This window comes from Rutilus rutilus (genome assembly GCF_951802725.1).
Source record: "Rutilus rutilus genome assembly, chromosome: 9".
Classification (NCBI taxonomy): domain Eukaryota; kingdom Metazoa; phylum Chordata; class Actinopteri; order Cypriniformes; family Leuciscidae; genus Rutilus; species Rutilus rutilus.
Window position 1 is genome coordinate 9,117,611 of NC_140223.1, and position 25,163 is coordinate 9,142,773.

General features: G+C 37.2%; 1 protein-coding gene and 1 long non-coding RNA gene across 3 annotated transcripts; one reads left to right on the forward strand and one right to left on the reverse strand.

Annotated features, from left to right (window-relative positions):
• Nucleotides 1–1,108: 1,108 nt before the first annotated feature.
• Nucleotides 1,109–22,823, forward strand: LOC311296715 (NLR family CARD domain-containing protein 3-like). Of its 2 annotated transcripts, XM_084418591.1 has the most exons (13): nucleotides 1,109–1,292; nucleotides 2,169–2,261; nucleotides 2,421–2,537; nucleotides 2,840–2,944; nucleotides 3,287–3,403; nucleotides 3,869–3,982; nucleotides 4,122–5,921; nucleotides 9,178–9,351; nucleotides 9,566–9,736; nucleotides 10,862–11,026; nucleotides 18,270–18,443; nucleotides 18,831–19,001; nucleotides 21,523–22,823. In XM_084418591.1, exons 2-13 carry the CDS (start codon nucleotides 2,212–2,214, stop codon nucleotides 21,689–21,691), a joined length of 3,327 nt encoding a protein of 1,108 aa, XP_084274717.1. In that variant the 5' UTR covers nucleotides 1,109–1,292; nucleotides 2,169–2,211; the 3' UTR covers nucleotides 21,692–22,823. The 2 variants fall into 2 exon arrangements, with proteins under 2 accessions (XP_084274717.1, XP_084274718.1); XM_084418592.1 differs by lacking the exon at nucleotides 1,109–1,292 and having other exon boundaries at nucleotides 1,950–2,261.
• LOC311296766 lies at nucleotides 12,384–15,126 on the reverse strand. Its single transcript, XR_014628700.1, has 3 exons — nucleotides 15,073–15,126; nucleotides 12,782–12,933; nucleotides 12,384–12,671 (listed from the first exon to the last, which is right to left on the reverse strand). It is a non-coding gene; the product is annotated as an uncharacterized lncRNA (long non-coding RNA).
• Nucleotides 22,824–25,163: the final 2,340 nt, after the last annotated feature.

A 25,163-nucleotide genomic window follows, 5' to 3' on the forward strand; every position in this document is an offset into this window, starting at 1 on the left:
TTTTAAGTTACTTCTTCCCATACCTTGTTTGCCATGATCATTCTGCTTTCCACTTGACCTGAAATCACACAAAAAAATTATAATAATTTTTTACAACTCAGTAGGCAAGGCAAGGCAAAGCAAATTTTATTTGTATAGCGCATTTCATACACAGCAGCAATGCAATGCGCCTCACACAAAAATATATATATTAAAAAAAATGGAACTACATACAATTTTGGCAATAGTAAAAATAATTCAAATTCTATACATATAAAACACCAACAAAGAGTCTGTTAAAAAAAATAAAAATAAAAATAATAATATATTTATTTATTTATTTATTTATTTATTTATTTCGCATTAACTTCAGAAAGCATCTGAAAAAAGCTTGGTCTTTAGTCTAGTTTTAAAAATTGTGATAGTTGGAGCAGATAGTCAATATTACATTTACACATGTCAGAATATGTTCCACTGGGACAAAGCAAATCCTCAACATATGATCTGGAAGCTAAGCAGCAAGCAGGAAAGGCTAACAGTGATGTTTTGAGCTGCCATGTGATTTTAGCTATAGCAAAATGATTAATGCATTTTCTTAAAGTGTTAAAATCAGGGAAAATCCTGCCTTCATCATCACATCAGGCATTTAACAAAGCCAAAAAGGTTTCCAAAAAGGTTTCTATTTTATTATAAGATAAATTATAGTTTGAAGACTAATCATTTTAGTGATAGAAGAGTTGGCAACATAGTGATAGTTCAGAAATCAGATCAGAAATGTCAATAAACATGAGATAAGTTTATTAGGTGTCATTACAAAATCAAAGTCGGAGACTTTAGGTTTTAGACGATCTTACCTAATTGCCTAATTGCCTAATATAAATACCTAATTGCCTAATAACTCGATGATATGAGAGAAAACCAGAAAACACATAAATTTAGTAGGGATTAGATTGGATAACTGGCAAACTCACGTTGATATACTTTTAGCTAATCAGATACGCCTGAGATACAGTATAGGTCACATAATTAATATTCATATACCAAGTCTCATTCGCTCTGTTTATGGAGACATGTCTAATATCCTAACAGCCTATTCCCAAAGGTGTGTATTTACGCGAGGCTTTAATACAGATTGTTTCATACAAATCTACTCAAACACTTGACTGATAAAACAAATAAACCAAAAAAAAAAAAAAAAAAACCCCGCTGAAAATGGTTTCTTCCATGTTGACAAAACCACTGATCAGTTTGAAGTGAAAGTAAAAATTACAGGAGCCATTTAATATTAGAGAAACTGCGTCATAGCACAAAATGTGAGTATAAGGTAATTAATACACAGCTCACGTGACACCACTTGTAAAACTACAAACTAGGCATACGATTTTTCGCTTATTGTTGTACTGTTTGGACTATTATTATTACTCAATCACCTTTATTTTCTTGTTTCTTCGATATAGCCACCTATCATATCCTTACCTAACTCAAAGCGAATGAAATGTAATCGAAACGATACTGCAGGTCCTTACAACGTAAAAAAGAAATAGAGTATAAACCCATGTAGGCTAAACCCAGTTAAACCATCCAAATAAATCCATGTATGTAACGCTACAAAAATACAGCGATACAGTCATATTTAAGAAGAAAGTAGACAGCAATTGTTTATTCTGTTTCAATGACAGTTTGCCGATTTATTGTAGACGAACAGTTGTTTTGTAGCAAACGAGGGTGGGTGTGACTGTTTCTCAAGGTAGGCTATAGCAAAAAGGATCATACCAAGTAAATCGTAGTGGTAGGAGAGCAACTAACTAGTCCTCTGCCTCTAATAGGAAAATAAATATTAGGCATATATATATATATATATATATGCCTAATATTTATTTCACCTAATATTTTATTTTTCATATATATATATATATTAGGCCTACACACACACAGGAAATTGTATAAACTACTCGTGAGCATCTTTGCTCGGTCCAAGTAGCCTACTACAGTTAGGTATTTCAAATCTATTGACTACCAGTAATAAATGAACGTATTTTTACTTAATTAGCTATTTTACCCATGCCTTCTGTCTTTCGTGTTTATGAAAAAACACGATGTAGGCTACTTTAATGTAGTTAAATTTCTAGTTTAATTACTGTGGTAGAGTTTATTGTGTCTGAATCAGTGTTTCTGTAATTTCCATTCAGAGTCAGTAGAGGAGATCAGACGTATGCACCAGTGGAGGACAGAATGAGTCATGGACAAAAAATTAAAGATGGAGACTTTTCTCCAGGATACAGGTACTCTCATTCAAAGACAACAAGAAATCAGAATGAACCATTTTTACATTATTAATACACTTTTACTGTTTCTATTGTGAAAGACTCAGCAGTGGACATCATCAAAATAAAAAGTTGCTTTGCTGATGTCACCAAGCCTTCTTGTTTGCTGTATTACAGTTCAGTCCAGCTTGAGAGATCAGATTTTCCAGAGCCCAGCTGTGTGTCCATGAAGAGTGACTGGTCAATAGATCATCCACCCGAACTTAAGGATGGAGAGAAACGGCCGAATTTAAGGTGGAACCTTTTTTTCTGCACTGGTTTTGGGGCAACGTGAAATTTTGGAAATCGGTTTAATTGTGATTGGTTAAACAGAACTGAGAGTATACTGCACTGAAATTAGTAACTGAAAGTATTATCAAATTATCCACAATAATTAACAAACATACAGTGGGTGAATAATATGTGTAACTTCATAACTTTCCAATTCTTTGACGTTCTGCAGGAGCAGATTCCACGTGGACCTGCTCATGTGTTCTCATCATAAAGGATAAATACAGTAATTCAAAGATTTAAATATAACCTCAGCTCTGTTACAGTTCAGTCCAGCAGGAGAGATCAGATTTACCAGAGGCCAGCTGTTTGTCCATGAGCAGTAACTGGTCTATGGATCATCCACCAGAAATGAAGACTGGAGACAGAAGGTACACAATTGCTTATGGGATTACCGACCTTTCCTGGTCTCTTAATGGTATTATAAAATGGCAGCAACATTAATATGAAAAAGCCCTCCAACATTCAATAAATAGTTAGCATTTTGGAAATGGGTTTAAATGTGGTGTTAAACAGAACTGAGAGTACTGCACTCTAATTAGTAACTGGAAGTGTAAACAAACATGCAGCGGGTTGGTAATAAGTAAAACTTCCAATAATGTCCAGTTCTGCTGATATTTATGGATGCGGATTCCATGTGGACCTTCTCATAATAAAGGATGAATATACAGTAGTAATTCAAAGATTTTAATGTAACCTCTGTTCTGTTACAGATCAGTCCAGCAGAAGAGATCAGATTCACCAGAGGCCAGCTGTTTGTCCATGACGAGTGACTGGTCTATGGATCATCCACCAGGAATGAAGGGTGGAGACAGAAGGCAGAGTCTCAGGTACACAGTTGCTAATTCTCTGGTGGTTGCTTCTCCTAGGCTGTGTTTCTCAAAGTCATTGTGAGCTAAGGTGATCATAGAGTCCATTGATGGCAATGGTTCTACAATCTACTTAGATTTACAATGCTTTTTGGAAATGCAGCCCTGGTCTCTTTATGGTTTTATAAAATGACAGCACCAGTAATATGACCCCCTTACCAATATTCAATAAATGTTTGTATCTAATAATAATAATAATTTATGTGATCTTATTTCCATCAAGTAATCTAGTTCATTAGCCTCACTGTATCAGCGTTTTTGGCCACCAAACTACATAGCAATTGGGAACATTAATATAGAATGGATACATGTGTGTGTTTATCAGCATTTTGTCAACACTCAAGTGTTTAATAGAACTAATCAATTAGTAACAGAATTCATTGTCAACAAAGTATCTGATTATGTATCTACTTCTTGCTGTTTAAGGCGAAAACTGCGACCCAGACCAGATGTAACAGAACCCGTCTGTATGAAAACGAAATATGACGAGTCTATGAATCAACAACAAGACTTTAATGAAAGCACTAATCCTGGCATCAGGTAAAATACATGGTTTTGATGCTGCACAGATTCATCGTATAGTTTATAATCATGATATGATACATAATTGAAAGTCTTCCCTTGATTTGATGTCTGCTGTTTTTTTACTCACGTAAAAATGTGCACTTTAATTTTACAGCCATGAAGTCCTCAACACATTTAGATCAAGTCTGAGGAAGAGGTTTGAGTGTCTGTATGAGGGAACAGCACAGCAGGGAAACCCAACACTCCTGAATGAGATCTACACAGAGCTCTACATCACAGAGAGTGAGAGTGGAGAGATCAGTAATGAACATGAGGTGAGACAGATTGAGACACAGTCCAGGAGAGCAGCAACAGAGGACACACCGATCAAATGCAATGACATCTTTAGACCTTTACCTGGACAAGACAAACCCATCAGAACTGTGCTGACAAAGGGAGTTGCTGGCATTGGAAAAACAGTCTCTGTGCAGAAGTTCATCCTGGACTGGGCTGAAGAGAAAGAGAATCAGGACGTCCAGCTCATATTTCCACTTCCTTTCAGAGAGATCAATCTGATGAAGGACAAAACACTCAGTCTTTCAGAGCTTCTTCATGTCTTTTTCCCTGAAACAAAAGAAATTGAAATATCCAGTGACAAATATAAAGTGTTGTTCATCTTTGATGGTCTGGACGAGTGTCGTCTTCCCTTAAACTTCCACAACAATGAGATTCTACGGGATCATACCAAAGAGACCTCAGTGGACGTGCTGCTGACGAACCTCATTGTGGGGAATCTGCTTCCCTCTGCTCTCATCTGGATCACCTCCAGACCAGCAGCAGCCGATCTCGTCCCCTCTGAGTGTGTCCATCGAGTGACAGAGGTACGAGGCTTCAATGATCCACAGAAGGAGGAATACTTCAGGAAGAGAGTCAGTGATCAGAGTCTGGCCAATACAATCATCACACACCTGAAGTCATCAAGGAGCCTCTTCATCATGTGCCACATCCCAGTGTTCTGCTGGATCTCAGCCACTGTTCTGGAGAAGATGTTGAGCGAAGCAGAGAGTGGAGAGATTCCCAAGACTCTCACTCAGATGTACACACACTTCCTGATGGCACAGATTAGCATCAAACATGAGAAGGACTTTGAGAAGAATGTGACAGATGAAGACATGATCCTCAAACTGGGGAAACTGGCTTTTCAGCAGCTTGAGAAAGGCAATGTGATCTTCTATGAGGAAGACCTGAGCGAGTGTGGCATTGATGTGACAGAAGCATCAGTTTACTCAGGATTGTGCACTCAGATCTTCAGAGAGGAGTTTGGCTTGTATCAGAAGAAAGTCTTCTGCTTTGTTCATCTGAGCGTTCAGGAACATCTAGCGGCTCTATATGTTCACCTCTCCTTCACAAAATACAGAATAGATGCATTTAACCAAAGACATAATTTTTCTGACCGGTATCGAAGAGCTATCAATGATGAATTTTACCAGTTCTGTACCCATTCATTATCTGAGCTGCATCAGAGAGCTGTGGATGAGGCTCTGCAGAGTAAAAATGGACGTCTGGACCTTTTCCTTCGTTTTCTCTTGGGTCTGTCATTGGAGTCTCATCAGACTCTCTTACAGGGTCTAAAGATACAGACAGAAGGTTTCCACAACAATCAGGAAACTGTTCAATATATCACTAAGAGGATCAGGATGTGTCCCTCTCCAGAGAAATCCATCAATCTTTTCCACTGTTTAAACGAACTGGGTGACTATTCACTCATGGAGGAAATCCACCACTATCTTAAATCCGGTAAAATAAAAGAAATTGATCTCTCCCTTTCTCAGTGGTCAGCTCTGGTTTTTGTGTTGCTGACCTCAGAGCAGGAGATGGATGTGTTTTGTCTAAGTAGATATACAGGACCAAACATTACTCCAGATAAAGCTCTTCAGATGCTGATACGTGTGGTCGAAGCATCAAGATCAGCTCAGTAAGTAACCCTGGGAAGAATCATTGCAGTTCAATGACCAATGTTTAACAACACCATCACAGTACCAGATGTGAGCTCTTGATGAAACACTGAGATTACATTAAGATTTAACATGTTCTGGTATAGGTCTTTTTTAAAATATAATTTAGTCTGAACAGAGTTAAACCGTTTAAATATTTATTGTGTGAAAATTTTTTCCCAAAAATTATTACTATGCCACCATGTTTCCATCATTTCCACCACAATGAACAGAAGTTATTTAGTTTATTTATTTAGTTTCTTGTTACCAAGGACACAACAGTTTCCATAAAGAGCTGTGATGTATGAAGATATTTCCAATAAAGCTTGGTTCGTCACAGAACGATAACAATTTGAACCATGCTGGTAGAACACGTGTAGTGCACGTTAGAGCTTCAGAAAGAACCAATTAGGGTCCAGACCTGCCAACCTGTACGTATTTTGCGTAGCGGATACACATTTTGACTTCAAAGTACGCTGGTACGATTTGTCACTCTAAACTACGCAAAAACCTGGTGACGCCTCTGTGCACGCGCAGTCCTCAAATCAAGCTACAGCAAAAGAAGAAGAGTTCGACCAATCATAGTGCTGGGTTCATTCCCAAATAGCAAGCGGGGATGATTGACAGATGCGTAAGGCCTATCATTAAAGAGAGACTGAAAATCGACACCAATAAAGATTCCCGCTCGATCCCCCTTCCACTCCCGCAGCCGCCGTCTGACTGATTTCATAAGCGAGGACAGTAGGCTAGAGTACGGTACTTCTGACTCCTAACGGCCTGGGGTCGATGTGGAAAGTTGATTGTTTAGTTAACTTAATCTTTCGATGATTCGATGATCACACAGATCGCATGGATTATCTTAAAATACTCCGTTAAGTTATTCATGGTCACTCAGAAAAGAGGAAGACATCATTCAGTCATGCAAATAATAAAATGCTCAAGTAATGCTGAACTATAAATCTTGAAATCGCTATGGCTAGTGATTATGAAAGTGCTGTGATGTGTGGATTAGCCTACTGATAAGCGCGAGTCTGGAGAAACGGGCGTTTATTATTAATTCATGTGTTGAGAAACGTATGTGTTACGTTATTGTGTTAATTATCAGAAAGAACCAATGAGAGTCATTCTCGTGTTACGCATCACGTTTGAGCTTCAGAAAGAACCAATGAGAGTCATTCTCGTGTTACGCATCACGTTTGAGCTTCAGAAAGAACCAATGAGAGTCATTCTCGTGTTACGCATCACGTTTGAGCTTCAGAAAGAACCAATGAGAGTCATTCTCGTGTTACGCATCACGTTTGAGCTTCAGAAAGAACCAATGAGAGTCATTCTCGTGTTACGCATCACGTTTGAGCTTCAGAAAGAACCAATGAGAGTCATTCTCGTGTTACGCATCACGTTTGAGCTTCAGAAAGAACCAATCAGGGTCATTCTCGTGTTACGCATCACGTTTGAGCTTCAGAAAGAACCAATGAGAGTCATTCTCGTGTTACGCATCACGTTTGAGCTTCAGAAAGAACCAATCAGGGTCATTCTCGTGTTACGCATCACGTTTGAGCTTCAGAAAGAACCAATTAGGATCATTCTCGTGTTACTCATCACGTTTGAGCTTCAGAAAGAACCAATGAGAGTCATTCTCGTGTTACGCATCACGTTTGAGCTTCAGAAAGAACCAATGAGGGTCATTCTTGTGTTACGCATCACATTTGAGCTTCAGAAAGAACCAATGAGGGTCATTCTTGTGTTACGCAGCACGTTTGAGCTTCAGAAAGAACCAATGAGGGTCATTCTCGTGTTACGCATCACGTTTGAGCTTCAGAAAGAACCAATGAGAGTCATTCTCGTGTTACGCATCACGTTTGAGCTTCAGAAAGAACCAATGAGGGTCATTCTCGTGTTACTCATCACGTTTGAGCTTCAGAAAGAACCAATGAGAGTCATTCTCGTGTTACGCATCACGTTTGAGCTTCAGAAAGAACCAATGAGAGTCATTCTCGTGTTACGCATCACGTTTGAGCTTCAGAAAGAACCAATGAGAGTCATTCTTGTGTTACGCATCACGTTTGAGCTTCAGAAAGAACCAATGAGAGTCATTCTCGTGTTACGCATCACGTTTGAGCTTCAGAAAGAACCAATGAGACTCATTCTCGTGTTACGCATCACGTTTGAGCTTCAGAAAGAACCAATGAGAGTCATTCTCGTGTTACGCAGCACGTTTGAGCTTCAGAAAGAACCAATGAGGGTCATTCTTGTGTTACTCATCACGTTTGAGCTTCAGAAAGAACCAATGAGAGTCATTCTCGTGTTACGCATCACGTTTGAGCTTCAGAAAGAACCAATGAGGATCATTCTTGTGTTACGCATCACATTTGAGCTTCAGAAAGAACCAATGAGGATCATTCTCGTGTTACTCATCACGTTTGAGCTTCAGAAAGAACCAATGAGAGTCATTCTCGTGTTACGCATCACGTTTGAGCTTCAGAAAGAACCAATGAGGGTCATTCTTGTGTTACGCAGCACGTTTGAGCTTCAGCAAGAACCAGTGAGGTTCATTTTTCGTTTTACACAGCACGTTTGAGCTTCAGCAAGAACCAGTGAGGTTCATTTTTCGTTTTACACAGCACGTTTGAGCTTCCTCAAGAAAAATGCACTACACGTGTTCTACCAGCATGGTTCGAATTGTTATCGTTCTGTGACGAACCAAGCTTTATTGGAAATATCTTCACACATCACAGCTCTTTATGGAAACTGTTGTGTCCTTGGTAACAGAGAACGGTTTGGCCCGATGGTGAAAAAAATGGCTATTGTGGTAAATATAATTTCTGTGCAAATTAGTTTTGTCCTTTCCATTTCTAATCAAGCTTTAATTTCATTAAAATATGGAAATATGAAAATTATTATTTCATTGTTTAATGGAGTGTTTTTAGGGTAAATAAAATGCTTACTGTGAAATAAGGGGTCAGCCAAATTATTTCCATTTTATTCAAATCATTTCTATTACAGAATGCTATTACACACAATACATAATTTGAGATGTGGTGGAAATGAAATGACACTGTGATTACTCTATTTCCATAGTCTTAAAGTCCACCAAAAGTGCCATTAGTCAAAGAAACACCCATATATTTAGAGGTCACACTGGTTTGTGAGGTTTACTGATTAGTTGTTATACAAAGAGCATTTACAGAACAAATCTAGTTTATTGTGGTTAAAATGTGTCAACTTTCATTTTATCAGGCTTGATGACCGCAATTTAACAGAGATAAGCTTCACTCATCTGGCTTCAGTGCTCAGTTCAAAATGTTCATGTCTGAGAGATCTGGATCTGTCTGGGAATAATCTGGGAGATTATGGAGTAGAGCTGTTTTGTGCTGGACTAAAGAATCCACACTGTAACCTGGAGAAACTAGAGTAAGAGTCTCACACTTACTTTCGAAACAGTAATTTTTACCATATTTTACCTTTAATTCCAGTGCAGCCTGACATGTCCTTTTGAAAGTCTCATTCTTTATCTTTATCTCATTCAAATCTTTATTCAGCTCTCGAGGCAATTTACTGTACATTTTAAGGCTTTCTTTTAAATTAACTTTTCTTATGGAAGTTTATACGTCATCTTTGTTTGCAGGTTGATGTGTTGTGGTGTCACAGCTGAAGGTTGTGCTACTCTGGCTTCAGCTTTGAGATCAAACCCCTCACACTTGAGAGAACTCAATCTGGAGTGGAATAAACTGGGGAAAGGCATGGAGCTGCTCACTGATCTTCAGAGGAATCCATACTATAAACTTGAGACACTGAGGTGAGACCATGCATCTTTCTAACCTGCTTTTTTCTTGTGTCTGTAATTTGGTGACAATTGTATATCTATCCATGATTTAAAAAAAAAAAAAATCTTATTTTTGTTTGGATATAGTGCCTTATCAGTGTATTTATCCTTTTAACCTAAACCTTTTTTTAAAGATACATTTTTACAAAAAGACAACAGCAGCTTCAGATCCATCTTCAGTGCCCATACCATCCTTGTTGGTTTGTTGTTAGGTGAACGTTTGTTCCTGGTGTAAATAGCTCCATAGAAGTCCATTGTTTCTATTCCAAATTTTGAGGGATTTTTTATGATTTTAATATGTTCCTTGATGTTCACTTATAATGTTAATAAAGTTTTTTTCTACAAAAAAAACAAATATATATGCGGAAAAACGGCTCAGTTAACGTCCATTGTTATGATTGGCTAACATCATTGCATGGGAAATGGTATCAACAGCCACTCGTTATTGCATGTGATTGTTTTGGGGAAAAAAACATATAAAACCATCCTTTACATACAGAGTATTATGAAAGCTCTCCAATACACTCTGCCTCATTAACAAAACAATCTGCAGTTAAATGCTCTGAACAAACATATAATGCCAGTGGGTGTGGCCTATGGTGCGATGATGTATGATATCATATTCAAATGTATTTGCCTGTGTGACGTCACAGATCCCACAATATCCAAACGAAACATTTTTGGAGCTTGATAAAATAAATGATTTGTTTATAATGAAGAGGACGTTTTAAGCTATGAAACTTGCAGGATGCTTTAATGATACAAAGACATTTTATATGTCAAAAGATCAAGGCAAATTTGATTCTCGTGTCATGACCCCTTTAATGCTGGATATTTTCGTTTGGTCTTTAGATTTAACCAACAAAACATTTTGATGAGTCAAAGTCCTGATATGCTCAGAAAGCAAAATGAGATGAATTCAATCGCTTGTGGCCAGCAGGGGCCCCCTAAATCTCATTGTGTAGTAAACACCACTACTTTCAATGTGTCGTGAATTCAAGCGTCACCCAAGGAGCGAGAAGTGTGGGATTTATTCCGCATATATTGTTTTGAATATTAACTTTCCAGAGAAAATGTTTGTCATTGTTCTCTTCACAGGTTGAATGATATGGATGTCACAGCTGAAGGTTGTGCTGCTCTGGCTTCAGCTCTGAGATCAAAGCCCTCACACCTGAATCTGTGTGAGTGTAATCTGGGGGCATCAGGCATCAAGCTTCTGTCTGCTGTACTCGAAAATCCTGACTGTAAAGTGAAAACACTGGAGTAAGATCATTTCTCTCAAAGTCATCCAGGATCTGGTGTTTAGATATTATTCAATAGTGACTGAAGCATAGGTTTCTCTCAGGTGTGAGGGGTTTTAGTCATACAGGATTGGGGGCATTTTAACTCACATCCATTTTCACCTCAAGATCAACAGCACATTTCTAATGGGCTGTAATTTTCCTATTATTTTAAGTAATTCTATCACCAGGGTTAGGAAGGTTAACATACCCCTCCTGACTTGAATCATTAATATTAATTAGGGGAAGTGAATGTGGAGTCAATGCGGAATTAAAGCATTGTGGAGCTAATAGTTTCGATCAGGCGAGCACTGAATATTTCCACCGCTAAAACCCATTAATTTCAGCCCTTACAGAAAAAACACATGAACTTCACATGTGCAAAAACTCATGTGATCACATGTGACCACATGCACATGTGATTTTGCACATGTGAAATTTAACATGTAAAAACATGTGACTTTGCACATGTGAAATATGTGGATCACATGTGAAACATGTGTTTTGCACACGGGAAATGTGTGCTTTTGGAACATTTGCACATGTGATTGCATGTGAAACACATGTGATCACATGTGAAACCCATGAGCTCACATGTGAAACGTAAAATTCCTATGTGAAACCTATAATCACGTGAAACCCATGAGATCACATGTGAAACCCATGAGATCACATGTGAAACCCATGACATCACATGTGAAACCCATGAAATCACATGTGAAACCTATAATCACATGTGAAACCCATGAGATCACATGTGAAACCTATAATCACATGTGAAACCTATGATCACATGTGAAACCCATGAGATCACATGTGAAACCTATAATCACATGTGAAACCCATGAGATCACATGTGAAACCCATGACATCACATGTGAAACCCATGAAATCACATGTGAAACCTATAATCACATGTGAAACCCATGAGATCACATGTGAAACCTATAATCACATGTGAAACCCATGAAATCACATGTGAAACCCATGAAATCACATGTGAAACCTATAATCACATGTGAAACCCATGAGATCACATGTGAAACCTATAATCACATGTGAAACCCATGAGATCACATGTGAAATCCATGAAATCACATGTGAAACCCATGAAATCACATGTGAAACCTATAATCACATGTGAAACCCATGAGATCACATGTGAAACCTATAATCACATGTGAAACCCATGAGATCACATGTGAAACCCATGAAATCACATGTGAAACCCATGAGATCATAAGTGAAACCTGAAATTTCCATGTGAAACCAATAATCACATGTGAAACGTAAAATTTCCATGAGAGACCCATGGAATAATATTTGAAACCCATCAACAATCTATGTTAAACCTACACCCCACGTAAACCTGCAACTTCATGTGAAACCCATGTAAAAATCATTCAGCAATATACCACAGAAAATGGTAGTCCTACCATGTTCTTTTGTAGGGCCTATAGCCATGTTTCCCAACATTAAAACAAATAATTCAAATTTAGCTTTTATTTCATTTCAAAATATGCAGTACAAATTGAATGTTTAAAACAAACAAAGCAAAACCAAATTAAAATTATACATTTAAAAAAAGTGTATTGTCTCAGTCCTCTGTGTCTCCTTCAGCAGGCATCCTGTTTTGGGATAGAAAAACAATCAAAGATTAGGGCAGTGCAATATGTCTTCTCCTCACAGATATCACTGAACTCAGAGTGAAATCTTGGCAGATGAGTCTTTAACGCACCCTTTGGTTTTGAATGTACACACACAATGTATGTAAATGCAGTGAAGTGTTCTGGTCACGTGCCAGTGTTTCAGTAGATCTTGCTGTAGGAGAATTGACTGGCTTTTGTCAGAAAACTTGCAATGACGACAGAGCATCACTTTGGCTACACCCTGATGGAGAAATAAAAGTACAATTGATCATTAATAATAAAATAAATTAATAATAATAATAATTTGACGCTTATAAAATAAATAATGTAACATCACTATATTAGTTAGGCCTGTTTCCTTAAATTTGTGATGAAACCAGAGTTGCAACCAATTTTACTCCATATTGTAACGTATTTATAATTGAAATACACATACAATGGCTATACAATACAAAGTGTTTGCACATCCCTGGCAGTTGGTTTGTAAAATATCTTCATTGTTTTGACAGATATCTTTATTTTGTCTGAAGATATGCAGAGAAGTGTGTGTGTGTGTGTGTGTGTGTTGTTGTTGTTGCTGTTAATTAGGGATGCAACGATACCATTTTTTCAGAACCGATCCGATACCAAAAATTCTGAGTATCGGCCGATACCGATCCGTACCGATACCAGCACAGGTTTTTTTTAATCAAGTAGAATTTCTATAACTCTGTGTTGAACTGATAATAAGAACTGAAAAAAAGAAAAACAACAACAACAAAAAATATATGATCATAATCTGACATAAATGCTATTATAAACGAGATTAGTGGATAATTCAGTAAAATTTAGTCTAGAAAAATCCCGAGTGCACAATAATTGTATAAAATCTGAACATTTTGTGAAAAAAAAAAATTGTTTAGTGGGGAACAAATTAGAGACAATAAGTGTAACACTAAATCTGGTAAAACTTAGCAATTAATAGCAATTATTTTATATCCTACTATAAAATTGAGACATTTTTTAACTGTATAGCACAGCTGTTTAATGAGGTAGCAACATATGATAGATAGGACAGAACAAGAAAGGCTATTAATAATCTTTCATTGCGTCCCTGTATTATGATATGAAAGGCTCCAATACAGTGCGGCACAAAGCGCTTTTATGCGCATCCCGAGGGCAGAATGATGCGCTTGAAGCAACATGAGTCACAGCGCGCAGCGCGTCGAGTCCGCATTGAAAAGTTTCAAGCACAAAGAAAATACATATTGATGCGTAGTGTATTATACAGTATCTATCTATGCAATAGTCTATTCAGCATTTTCTTTTAACAGTTTTAAATTTCAGTTACTGTGCGCGTGAAGAACTGCTCTGACTTTACTCCAGTGTTGTGATCTAACAGACACCCGGTAGAAAGTAACATGATTAAGGTACAGCAATAAAATCTAGCAAGATAAGAGTTGTTTTATGCGAAACCATAGACCTGTATCTGCAGATCAAGTATAATAATAGTAACATTGAATCATCTTGGAGAGAGTTTCATCGTGTTAACTGTCGTAACCGAACGCGACGCGCTGTTTGAATGCTGAATGAAGAATGATTGACAGCCGCAGCTGAGAGAAACATTTACGTGATCTTGAATTTAACGACTTAAATATTCATTTATATCTCACATTATACTATATAATGGCTTCAGAACACTTATAATATTGTGCACAAAAATGTATGGTGCTTTATAATGTTTGTGTGCCTTTTGTGTGGCTTAACAATAACACAGAATAGTATACACACAATATCGGATTTGGATCGGCCTCGTCTGACCGATACCCGATCCGCCAAAAATGGCAGTATCGGAGCCGATATCGATACTGAGTATCGGATCGGTGCATCCCTACTGTTAATAAACTAAAAATAATAGGCCTATAATGTTATTAAACAATTGAAAATATTACATTGTAATTGTATTAAAAAGAAAGAAAAAAAAATCCTACAGTTTTTTTTTTTTGATTCTTAATTATGCATTAAATTCAGGTAGGCTACTGAGTCGCTGTCCTCAGTGCCGCAGAAAAGCGCCTACAATCAAAATCCTGATTGCCGCTAGTGCCTATCACATGTAATTTTGTAGCGAACTGTCTTGTGTGATTAAAGTTTTGAGCTTCAGAATTTCCGATAACATAGTGAGTTTTTAGGGAGCAAATGTTTCAGTGCACTGTAAGGATTTTGTGATAAAGACGGCCCTTAACCACTGACTACTGAGCTAGAGACCTGAGTGATATTTACCCAGAGTTTAGCACCTTGACTAGCTTGTTCAGGTGTGCTGGACTAGGTTGGAGTAAACCTCTGCATGTAAGTGGACCTTGAGAGACGATATTATATCTCCTGCAATATGTTCTGAACTTACAACACTGGTGTCCAGACCAAAGTTCTGCAGAGTTTCTGGTGATCCTGGATCAGCTGCTCATGTCTGCTTTATTGGGTTTGGGAGCTAAACTCTGTGATCAGGACTAGATGGCAAACAATACTGTAAAGGGGAGAAGACAAACACTATTATTATGTTATAAATAACTTGTTCTGTGTTCATCTGCTAACCTGTACAAAGTATGCATCATGAATAAGTGGTATGAATTTGCTCTTTTAATAACACTGTTTTACTACATTAATACTAACTACAAACCTGATAAAAATGACTGGTGGGCAATGGAGGAAAGGCTTATTTTGCCCTCCAGGTCAAGTACAGCTCGCTGCATCCTGACGTCACTTGATAACTATGAATTAACCATACAGTCCGTACTTTTAGGTTAAATAAATTAGACTATTCCCATTCATCCATTGACCAATTGTCAGCAAAACCTTTACAAAACTATCAAAATATCTCATCTACACATAATATGTGATTAAACGCCCATACTTACAGCTCAAGTCTATAGTTAACCTAACTTAACGTTAAGTTACCTCAAGTTAGCCTAACGTTAACGGTTGAGATGCTAACGGACTTTTGCGAAGACACTAAGCCATTTCTATAAAGTAAATATTCAACGGAAGCGAGTCATTTACATGAAAGAAAGTCTCAGAAACACTTGTATGTACAATCTGTGTAATTTTATGGACTAAACTTACCTTAAAGTAGTTAAAACAACAGTGAGAGACGGAGTTTCGCTGATTGTCAGTTGAACTGCTGCCTCGTTTCCATGGTAACGCCCTCCGCTCCAGTTCAAATGCTGCTTGAATATTCAGCGCGCGCGCCCATTAAAACACGTAGAAGTCACGCAGCATTTACATACATTTTGAATTGATGGAGTGAATTATTTGATAATCAGCTAAAATATCCTGAAACTCGATACATTATTAAGTGGATAGTAGGCTTGTGGCCATCGCAAACTGTAAATAGAATGAAAATATAAAAGCATTGAAAACGTACAAGTCTGTCAGTTATATATAATAGGCTACATTATAATATAATATATAGGCCTACCTTTAGGAATGGTAAACGCGGTGTGGAAACAAAATAGCAAAAACTACATGATATAATTATGAACGTTTTCTACACAAATTCACAGATGTGACACGAAGAACAAAGCTTTATTCTAAGTATTTTTTTAATGTATTTCAAATCTATTAAATGTATTTCAATATTTAACAGTGCTTTACATATGTGAATATATTAATATTCACATGTGAATATATTAATAGTGCTGTTGTTTATCGGGGTCTACAGTGTTTAAACTACTTTGATGTTTAATGTTTTTATGGATGCATTATAGGCATATTTAATGTAGTAACTGTTAACAAATATTCAGATATAGGTGTAATAATATTCAGCACAAGTTTTCAACGAGATACAAACCACTAGGGAGCGCTTTTTACTGGATTTATGCCAAATCATGTAGGTAGATGGTTTACGAACATAGGTGTTCACAAATAATGTATTTCTGGGATGTGCAGTGACACGTAACTTTGAAACTATTTCTACAATCTATTTATTCACTTGCTACAATAGACTTTAATTGTATTTATGCTATATTAGGGCTAAATGTGGTTTAAAACAGACGGACCAAACAAAGCCCGAATGTCAACGTCTATTTTTGGGCTAAATTAAGACAATGACGGGCCGACTTGATTCAGCCCAAAAAACAATGTCTTAATGACGTCTGGTGCTGGGTGGGCTTTCTCTCGACATGATTATGTATAACTTATAAAACATTTCTAATACCAATCACAAATACGTCTCAGGACGTAACAACACACAAAAAAACATTGAATATGGTTTACATTTTTGTCGTTATTAAGTCTAAAATTGATTATTTATTAACTGGCACTTACTTGAAGTTAAGTATGACAGTGACAAAATGGGACAACTTCCCATTACAAAGAAGCTGAAAATGTACAGTATTTGTGATGTGGAAACATGATTCACATGTTAAAAATTATTTTACAACATGTGCAAATATATTTCACATGAGCTCCACATTATAACCTATAGAAACATGTTTTCCACATGTGCCACATGCTCCATTATGTTCACATGTGGTGAAATGTTGTTCACATGTGGTGAAATGTTGTTCACATGTGGTGACATGTTGTTCACATGTGGTGAAATGTTGTTCACATGTGGTGAAATGTTGTTACCATGTGGTGACATGTTGTTCACATGTGGTGAAATGTTGTTCACATGTGGTGACATGTTGTTCACATGTGGTGAAATGTTGTTCACATGTGGTGAAATGTTGTTCACATGTGGTGACATGTTGTTCACATGAGAACACATGTGATCACATGAGGTCACATGTAATCACATGTGGAAAACATGTGATAACATGTGAAATTCATGTGTTTTTTCTGTAAGGGAGTGTTTCCCAAGCGCATTCGCTGGTAATTTGATGAAATGACTGCATTTTTTGACATTTTATCGCTTTAGCTGAGCTCACATGCATCTATATAATATTGGTATTTTTTATGTTGCCAGATAAGTTAATGTTTATCTTTAATTCAAGTAACTGGCTTTGTCAAAATACAAAGTTTCTTAAGCTACCCTGAATGAGTTTCTTTGAAGACTGCCCATTCAATGAAAAACTTATCTACCCTCTCCCTGGATATATTATATAATAAGTTTTGTTGAGAGCAATTAGTTGCCAAGTCACCTTTAAGCCACCTTTATTTGTATAGTGATTTATACAATACAGATTGTTTCAAAGCAGCAACATTATGCGTTAATATTTACTAAAAATTTCTGCAAATATAGTTGCTGCTGCTATCTGTCCCATTCAAGCAGGTTGACACCTTTGCACATGTCGCTGGTTTAAGCAATCACAAACTGATTTATATTCATGAGCTAAGCCCCATTAAATTGACTATACAGTAACATCCATATATAGTGCACAAAGCAATATATAGTTTTTAGGAAATAGAGACATATTATGTGCAATAATACTTTGTATAAATCATCACTAACATGGTATCATTTAAGATTTAACACAGTGTCTTCTCCCTATTATTGCCTGTTTCCTCTTCTGATGTCAATAATAATAATAAAAAATGGGAAAGGATTTTCCAAACATTTGAAGTCCAAAGAGCATTGAATTGTGTCATTGTTCTCTACAGACTGAGATATTGTGGTGTCACAGATGAAGGTTGTGCTGCTCTGGCTTCAGCCCTGAGATCAAACCCTGAACACCTGAGAGAACTGGATCTGACATGGAATCATCTAGGAGATTCTGGTGTGACACTGCTCTCTGCTGGACTGGAGGATCCTCACTGTAAGCTGCAAAAATTGAAGTAAGACAATCAAATGATGTTAATATTAAATCAGAATCTTGGCTTAGGGCTGTTGCTAGATTACTTTTTTTTTTTTTTTTTTTTGAATGGGCCAAAAATATATATAATTCAGCTTTGCATCACATATATAAATTACATTTGAACATGTATTCAATTAGAGAATAATTAATTTAAAGAGTAATAATATTTCACAATATGACTGTTTTTACCATGTTTTCACTTTGATCAAATAAATGCAGCCTTTTAAAAACTTGAGAGATAAAAAAAAAAATATTCCAAACTTTTGACCAGTAGTGTTTATATTTTTACACATGTAAATGAAAAATAAAACCAGGGACATAAATATTATGACTAAACTGATCCAAATTGTGTCATTGTTCTCTGCAGGTTGGAGCATTGTGCGATCACAGATGAAGGTTGTGCTGCCCTGGCTTCAGCTCTGAGATCAAACCCCTCACACCTGAGAGAACTGAGTCTGTCTTGGAATGAACTAAAAGTTGCAGGGAAGCTGCTCTGTGTTACTCTTGAAGATCCTCACTGTAAACTGGAGAAACTGAGGTAATATCTCTCTGATGACCTGTGTAACCTTGTTTTGTATTTGAGGATACACTCAAACGCTGCATCTGAATTAGAATACTTCCCTATATAGTATAAAAAAAAAAAAAAAAAAACAACAGTAGATGAAAAGTACCCAGATGACCTACTACTTCTGCCAAAATTTGATGGAAACTTTACTATCCCATGAGGCCATGGGAGAGGATTTATGAATGGCTGTAAAGCAACGTAATTGACGCTGGTAGGTTAAATGACAGTAACAACATGGCGGATGTAGTGCATCCAAATTTCATTCATGTCACCCATATTTATACTATATAGAACCATACTTTTTTAAACGATCACAAAGAAAGTTCAAATTCAAATGTACTACCTACTCAGACAGTATGTTATTTCGGATGCACCTACAGTTTTATTCATATAGTGATTTTCACATGACATATTGTTTCAAAGCAGCTAGAACTAGCAGGAGCTAGAGAACCTTTTGATGGGTATGCCAACATAAAGACAAGGAAGAGGATTGTAATCTTATCGTAGTTATATGTATCATCAAAGTCCCTTTCAAAGAAAGTCTGTTCACTCTATGGACATTTTTGCAATGCCTCTGGGCGCCTAATTATGGCATCGAAGACCAAGTCATATTTACTCTTATAGGGGAATCCTTAAATCTTCAAAACCTGCTTTTGAACCAACTGAACCTTGTTTTGCAAACTGCAGAACTGTAGTGCATAATCCTGTCATTATTATTAGCTTTTCTGCATTAGAAAACTGAAGGATCCAGAAAGAAAAGAAAATAAATAAAAACTTAACCAAATCCACAGTTCTCATGTTGCTGGATCTGTCTGCTGCGTTTGACAAAGTTCAATCCTAAAGACGAAGGGCATCTCGGGAACTGCACTCCAACCATTCAAGTCTTACCTCTCAGGTAGGTCGTTCAGGGTGTCGTGGAGGGGTGAGGTGTCTAAGTCACAACATCTAGCTACTGGGGTGCCTCAGGGCTCAGTGCTTGGACCACTTCTCTTCTCCATCTACATTTCATCAGTAGGATCTGTCATTCAGAAACATAGGTTTTCCTATCACCGCTAAGCTGATGACACACAACTCTACTTCTCATTCCAACCAGAGGATACAACGGTTGCTGCTCGCATCTCAGCCTGCCTGACAGACATTTCTAGCTGGATGAAGGACCACCACCTTCAACTAAACCTGGCGAAGACAGAGCTGCTTGTGGTCTCGGTCAACCAAACACTACACCACAACTTCTCTATTCAACTAAGTTCAACATCCATAACTCCATCAAGGTCACCAGAAACCTTGGAGTTGTGATTGATGATCAATTGAACTTCACAGACCACATTGCTAGAACTGCCCTGTCTTACAGATTTGCCTTATACAACATTAGGAGGATCAGGGCCTTCCTATCGGAGCATGCTACACAACTCCTTGTCCAAGCGCTTGTTCTATCCAAGCTGGACTATTGTAATGCTCTCTTTGCAGGCCTTCCAGCTTGCACAGTCAAACCTCTGCAACTGATCCAGAATGCTGCAGCAAGAGTGGTCTTGAACGAGCCGAAGAGAGCACACGTCACTCCTCTCCTCACAAAATTGCACTGGTTGCCAATTGCTGCTTGCATCAAATTCAAGGCACTGATGCTTGCCTGGAGTCTGGAGTAAAATCATTACTCCAGACTTACATGTCATCCAGAAGCTTGCATTCTGCAAGTGAACGTCGTCTCGAGGGGGCCATCTCAAAGAGGCACAAAATCACTTTCACGGACCTTCACCTTGACTGTTCCCTGCCGGTGGAATGACCTGCCTTACTCAACTCGACCTATGTCCGTAGTCATTTTCAAACGGCTGAGGCCGCATCTTTTTCGGCAACACTTGATTCATTAATACTAACTTACTTACTACTTACTTAGACTTAGACTAAACTGGGAAGGGTCACAGCACTTGTAAATTGTTGTCCTATTGTTAGTTTAACTGCTTATATTGCTCTCCTCATTTGTAAGTCGCTTTGGATAAAAGCATCTGCTAAATGATTAAATGTAAATGTAGTTAAACCTTCCCTGAGTCCTTAACTTCATTATTCTGATTTGTGAAATCTTTTCACAGTACAGTTTCGGTCAGTTAACCCTTCCCTGAGTGCCTAACCCTTCAAGGGTTAACTGACCAAAACTGCACCGTGAAAGATTTCATTTATATTGATCAGTGGTTCAGACATTGTACGTGCTCATACCAGTAATCCTCATTCTTTGCTCACACACAGCATCATACAGGTAATGTACTGGTATGTTTCAACTTCTTTACTGGTAAATTGCTAGAACAGATTTACAGATTTTTTTAAAAGGTCCTGTCCACACATGATTTCTTAAAAGTAATTTACCAGTGAAAACTATGTGTGAAAGGGGCTATTGTGATATCTGCTACACATTTGTGGTCATTCTTTGAAAAGCTAGTTTCTGCTCTTCTGATCTGCATGTTCTGGAGTAAGAGATTTAAGAGTGTGTCATTGTTCTCTACAGGTTGAGTTATTGTGGCGTCACAGATGAAGGTTTTGCTGCTCTGGCTTCAGCTCTGAGATCAAAGCCCTCACACCTGACAGAACTGGATCTGACTGGGAATAAACTAGGATTGCAGTTGCTTTCTGATCTAAAGAAAGACCCACGCTATAAGCTAGGGCTGCAACGATAAGTGCAATATAGTACAAATGCATATCCAAATCTCAAGGACAAAATGAAGCCAACAATTTGTCTGAAAAAAATCTGATTTAACTGAAAAATGTAAATTAGTCCAAATATACAAGTATTCTCAGTGGTAGATTTTTTTCAAGATTCAATTCTTGCTGTACCAAAATCGTATTGAACGGTTACTACAAAACTGAGGTATTCCAAAGTGTGAATTTTGTGTACCGTTGCAGCCCTATTTTTTATAATCTGGGCATACTCCGTAATAATAAAAAAAAAAAACATTTTCATTTCAAACATGCAAATTTGCAATTTGTTTTAAATATGTAAATGTCTGTATATGAATATTTTCACTATGTGAAGGTGATAAACCGAGAGAATTGTCTTATTATAAACTTGTATTAAGCATGTTTGCTTAGTTGTTTCCAAATTAGATCTAATTTTGTGTATCAGAAATTATGTCTCATTCGGCATGCATGTGTTATTTTAATATTGTTAAGCTTTTAGATACCAATGTCATATATGATCAGCTGATGGTGAATGAGCTCTAATTTGAGTTATTCCCGTAAACCAAATGGCTTAAATAACCTACTAAACTGTTTTTTTGAAAATGTAAAAATGCAGAAGGTTTACTGTGATGGGTAGTTTTAGGGGTAGGGTATACAGTTTGCACAGTATAAAAAGCATGTCTATGGAAAGTCCCTGTAAACAACGTGTGTGTGTGTGTGTGTGTGTGTGTGTGTGTGTGTGTGTGTGTGTGTGTGTGTGTGTGTGTGTGTGTGTGTGTGTGTGTCTTTTGTGTTCTGAATGAAAATGACAATGCATAATTTGAGATTCAAACTTCCAGAAAAAAAAGTCAAGCATTACAGAATGCCTGTGATGCATGTGTATATACACTGGTCATTGTTGGTAAAGTGTTCATTAGTTCATAGGGTAAGAATTTGGAAAAACATCCACCTGTGAGTAAATGAATAGTAAAAAATATATTATTAAAGTGAACGGGATGGAACAGACATTATAGTGTGTTAGATGTTCTTCACCAGCAGAGGGCCACATAGGCACTCTATCAAATGTCTTTCAAACATCTTTGGTGTATGGTCACATTAAAACTGTCTTTACATACATTTATTTATTTTTTTATGAATGAATGGGTTTTATGCTGCCTTCATGTGCTATCGGAAATTTCTTCCCATTTTGGGGCCGGTTGCAAGACTAGTCTTACGAGTTAGTCATCAATTCTTTTTTCTTTAAGATTGTTCATTAAACAAGTAATAAAAACTCAGTGAGTGTTTTAGCGCAATTTTCTGACGTCATGGGATCACAACACTAAGTAAATTTAAAAGTAGATTTAAAAGTAAATCTTTTTATGTTTTTTTTTTTTTTTTTTTTTGTGCGTTCCCGAGATTAGACCTTCCTTAACATAATGCCGAAAACCCGAAGTCTCTAGGTGGTCTGGTTGAGGAGGAGATAGAAGTGCAAGATTGGTGCGCACAGACAGAACAGAAATCATGAGTTAACAATCGCAATTTTGTCCGTTGGAAAATTGCGCTAAAAACGTAGATTGGCCTATTCTAATATCAAAAAGTAAGACTGACTGCCCCTTGACTAACTGCTAGTGGGTCGGTCCAGATCTTATTGTTGTGTTCATGCCATGACGTTACCATAAATAAAGCTGCGTATGCTTTCGAATCGCTCTTGCAGTACTTTGATGTCATACACGACCGGTCTAAACACCTCCGCTTCAAGTCGAACACACCTTAAAGGCCATGTTGCAGGTTAGAGTACCCAGTAAGCCAATGTATAGAAAAATAATGTAGGAACTAGATTTAAATATAAACATATACTTATAAAACGCTATTTAGGCTTCTGGAGTCGTTTTTGTGAGAAATTTTTACTTCCGCATTTGAAAATCGCTTAAACCGCCGAACCTGAAGTGACGTAACATGAGGTAGAGCGGTCAAAGTAAATCAACTAGCGAATAGGAAAGCAATGGATGACAGCTCGGAAAGGGAATTGTAGCCTAAATGTTTACTCGTATGATATATATATAATTCATTTATAATTGATATATATGATGATATCATATAATTATGAGCCTGATATGAAGCCAAGTGAGCAGGACAGGCCAGGGTTAGACAGAACAACGGTGAGTTGTGGTGTGAGGAGAACAGGGCGAGAGAACAGTGTTAGCTTATAGATGTATTCACGTTAGCCGACGATATGTACAACACTATGCTCAGATCACAATACTGTACAGATTATTATCATCATGTATCAGGCAATAGCAAAGCTAGTACTTAGACCCTTACCTGCATGATTGTGTTGTGTGTGTCAGCCATTAGGAGACAGTTTCCAGAGGAAGAGGGACTTTATAAAGGCTTTGAATTGACCCATTTGGTGACGATGAATAAAATAAATGATCACAATCACAACTGTCTTACTGTATAAAAACTTTATATGTAAACAGCCAACACAAACATTAAAGTCGGTTTGTACAGATTGAAAAAGAATTATAGAACATAATATATTATATTTATAATAATAATAATAGTGTCGGCTGCAGACTAATAACAAACACATAAATGCATTACATTACAAGTTTATGTAGGATATGTTAATTAATTAAATTAAGACAAGGCACATTTTGTAAAACAGATGTACAATAAGTGATCTCTGACGGATCCGTGAGCGTCATGTTTCCCGCTGGCGGCCGAACCACATGCTGATGGCGGACCGTCACCGGGCGACCCGATGAAGGAGCTGGGACAGTGTGCACATATCGCCGGGATTATAATCATTCGGTCCACACTACCGCGTTTTTCAAAGCAGAAGCAGAAGTGAAGTCCCGTCTCTTACCCGGCACAAAACGCACACTGGCACGGAAAATTGCACCGTCCTTTTTCTTATTCGGAAACCTGTGGACTCGATGTCCTGACAGGCCATAATTCACAATCATTTACCACGACGATGATTCATTGAAATACAATAAGCACAGAAAACACACTGAATCATGACCGCTCCAACTGACTACCAACCATACCTGTCAACATTTGGATACCAAAATACGGGAAATCTGAAGGGGGGGGGGGGGGGGGGTTCTTTATTTATTTTTATATTTTTTTATTTATATCATGTTTCTTTATTTATTTTTATCAATTGCAACAATTAACTGCATTAATTAATCACGATTAATTGCCATTAAAAAAACTTACTTTTTAACATTTTATAATGTAATAATTTCACAATTAATCTCCAAATTAAGGTAGAAAAACATAAAACAGTATATTTTAAATATTTGTCTAACAGGTAGGAAAAATATACAGAAATTGAAGTTATCAAACAGTTTGCACTGCATACAATTTAAATTGTACATAGATTAATCCTTATTAAAGTAAAAAAGATCTTTAGTCAAGAGCAGTGAGTGCTTTTCTCTGTTACCTTTGTTCTTTGATTAACTTTACTGACAGAAAGCTTTATTG

What these genes read in the sequence shown, in the direction of transcription:
- LOC311296715 (XM_084418591.1), top strand. Translation starts at nt 2,212, where the DNA reads ATGAGTCATGGACAAAAAATTAAAGATGGAGACTTTTCTCCAGGATAC. An exon ending in AGCACTAATCCTGGCATCAG is followed by an intron (nt 3,983 to 4,121) that starts GTAAAATACATG and finishes TTAATTTTACAG; the next exon opens with CCATGAAGTCCTCAACACAT. An exon ending in GAAGCATCAAGATCAGCTCA is followed by an intron (nt 5,922 to 9,177) that starts GTAAGTAACCCT and finishes TCATTTTATCAG; the next exon opens with GCTTGATGACCGCAATTTAA.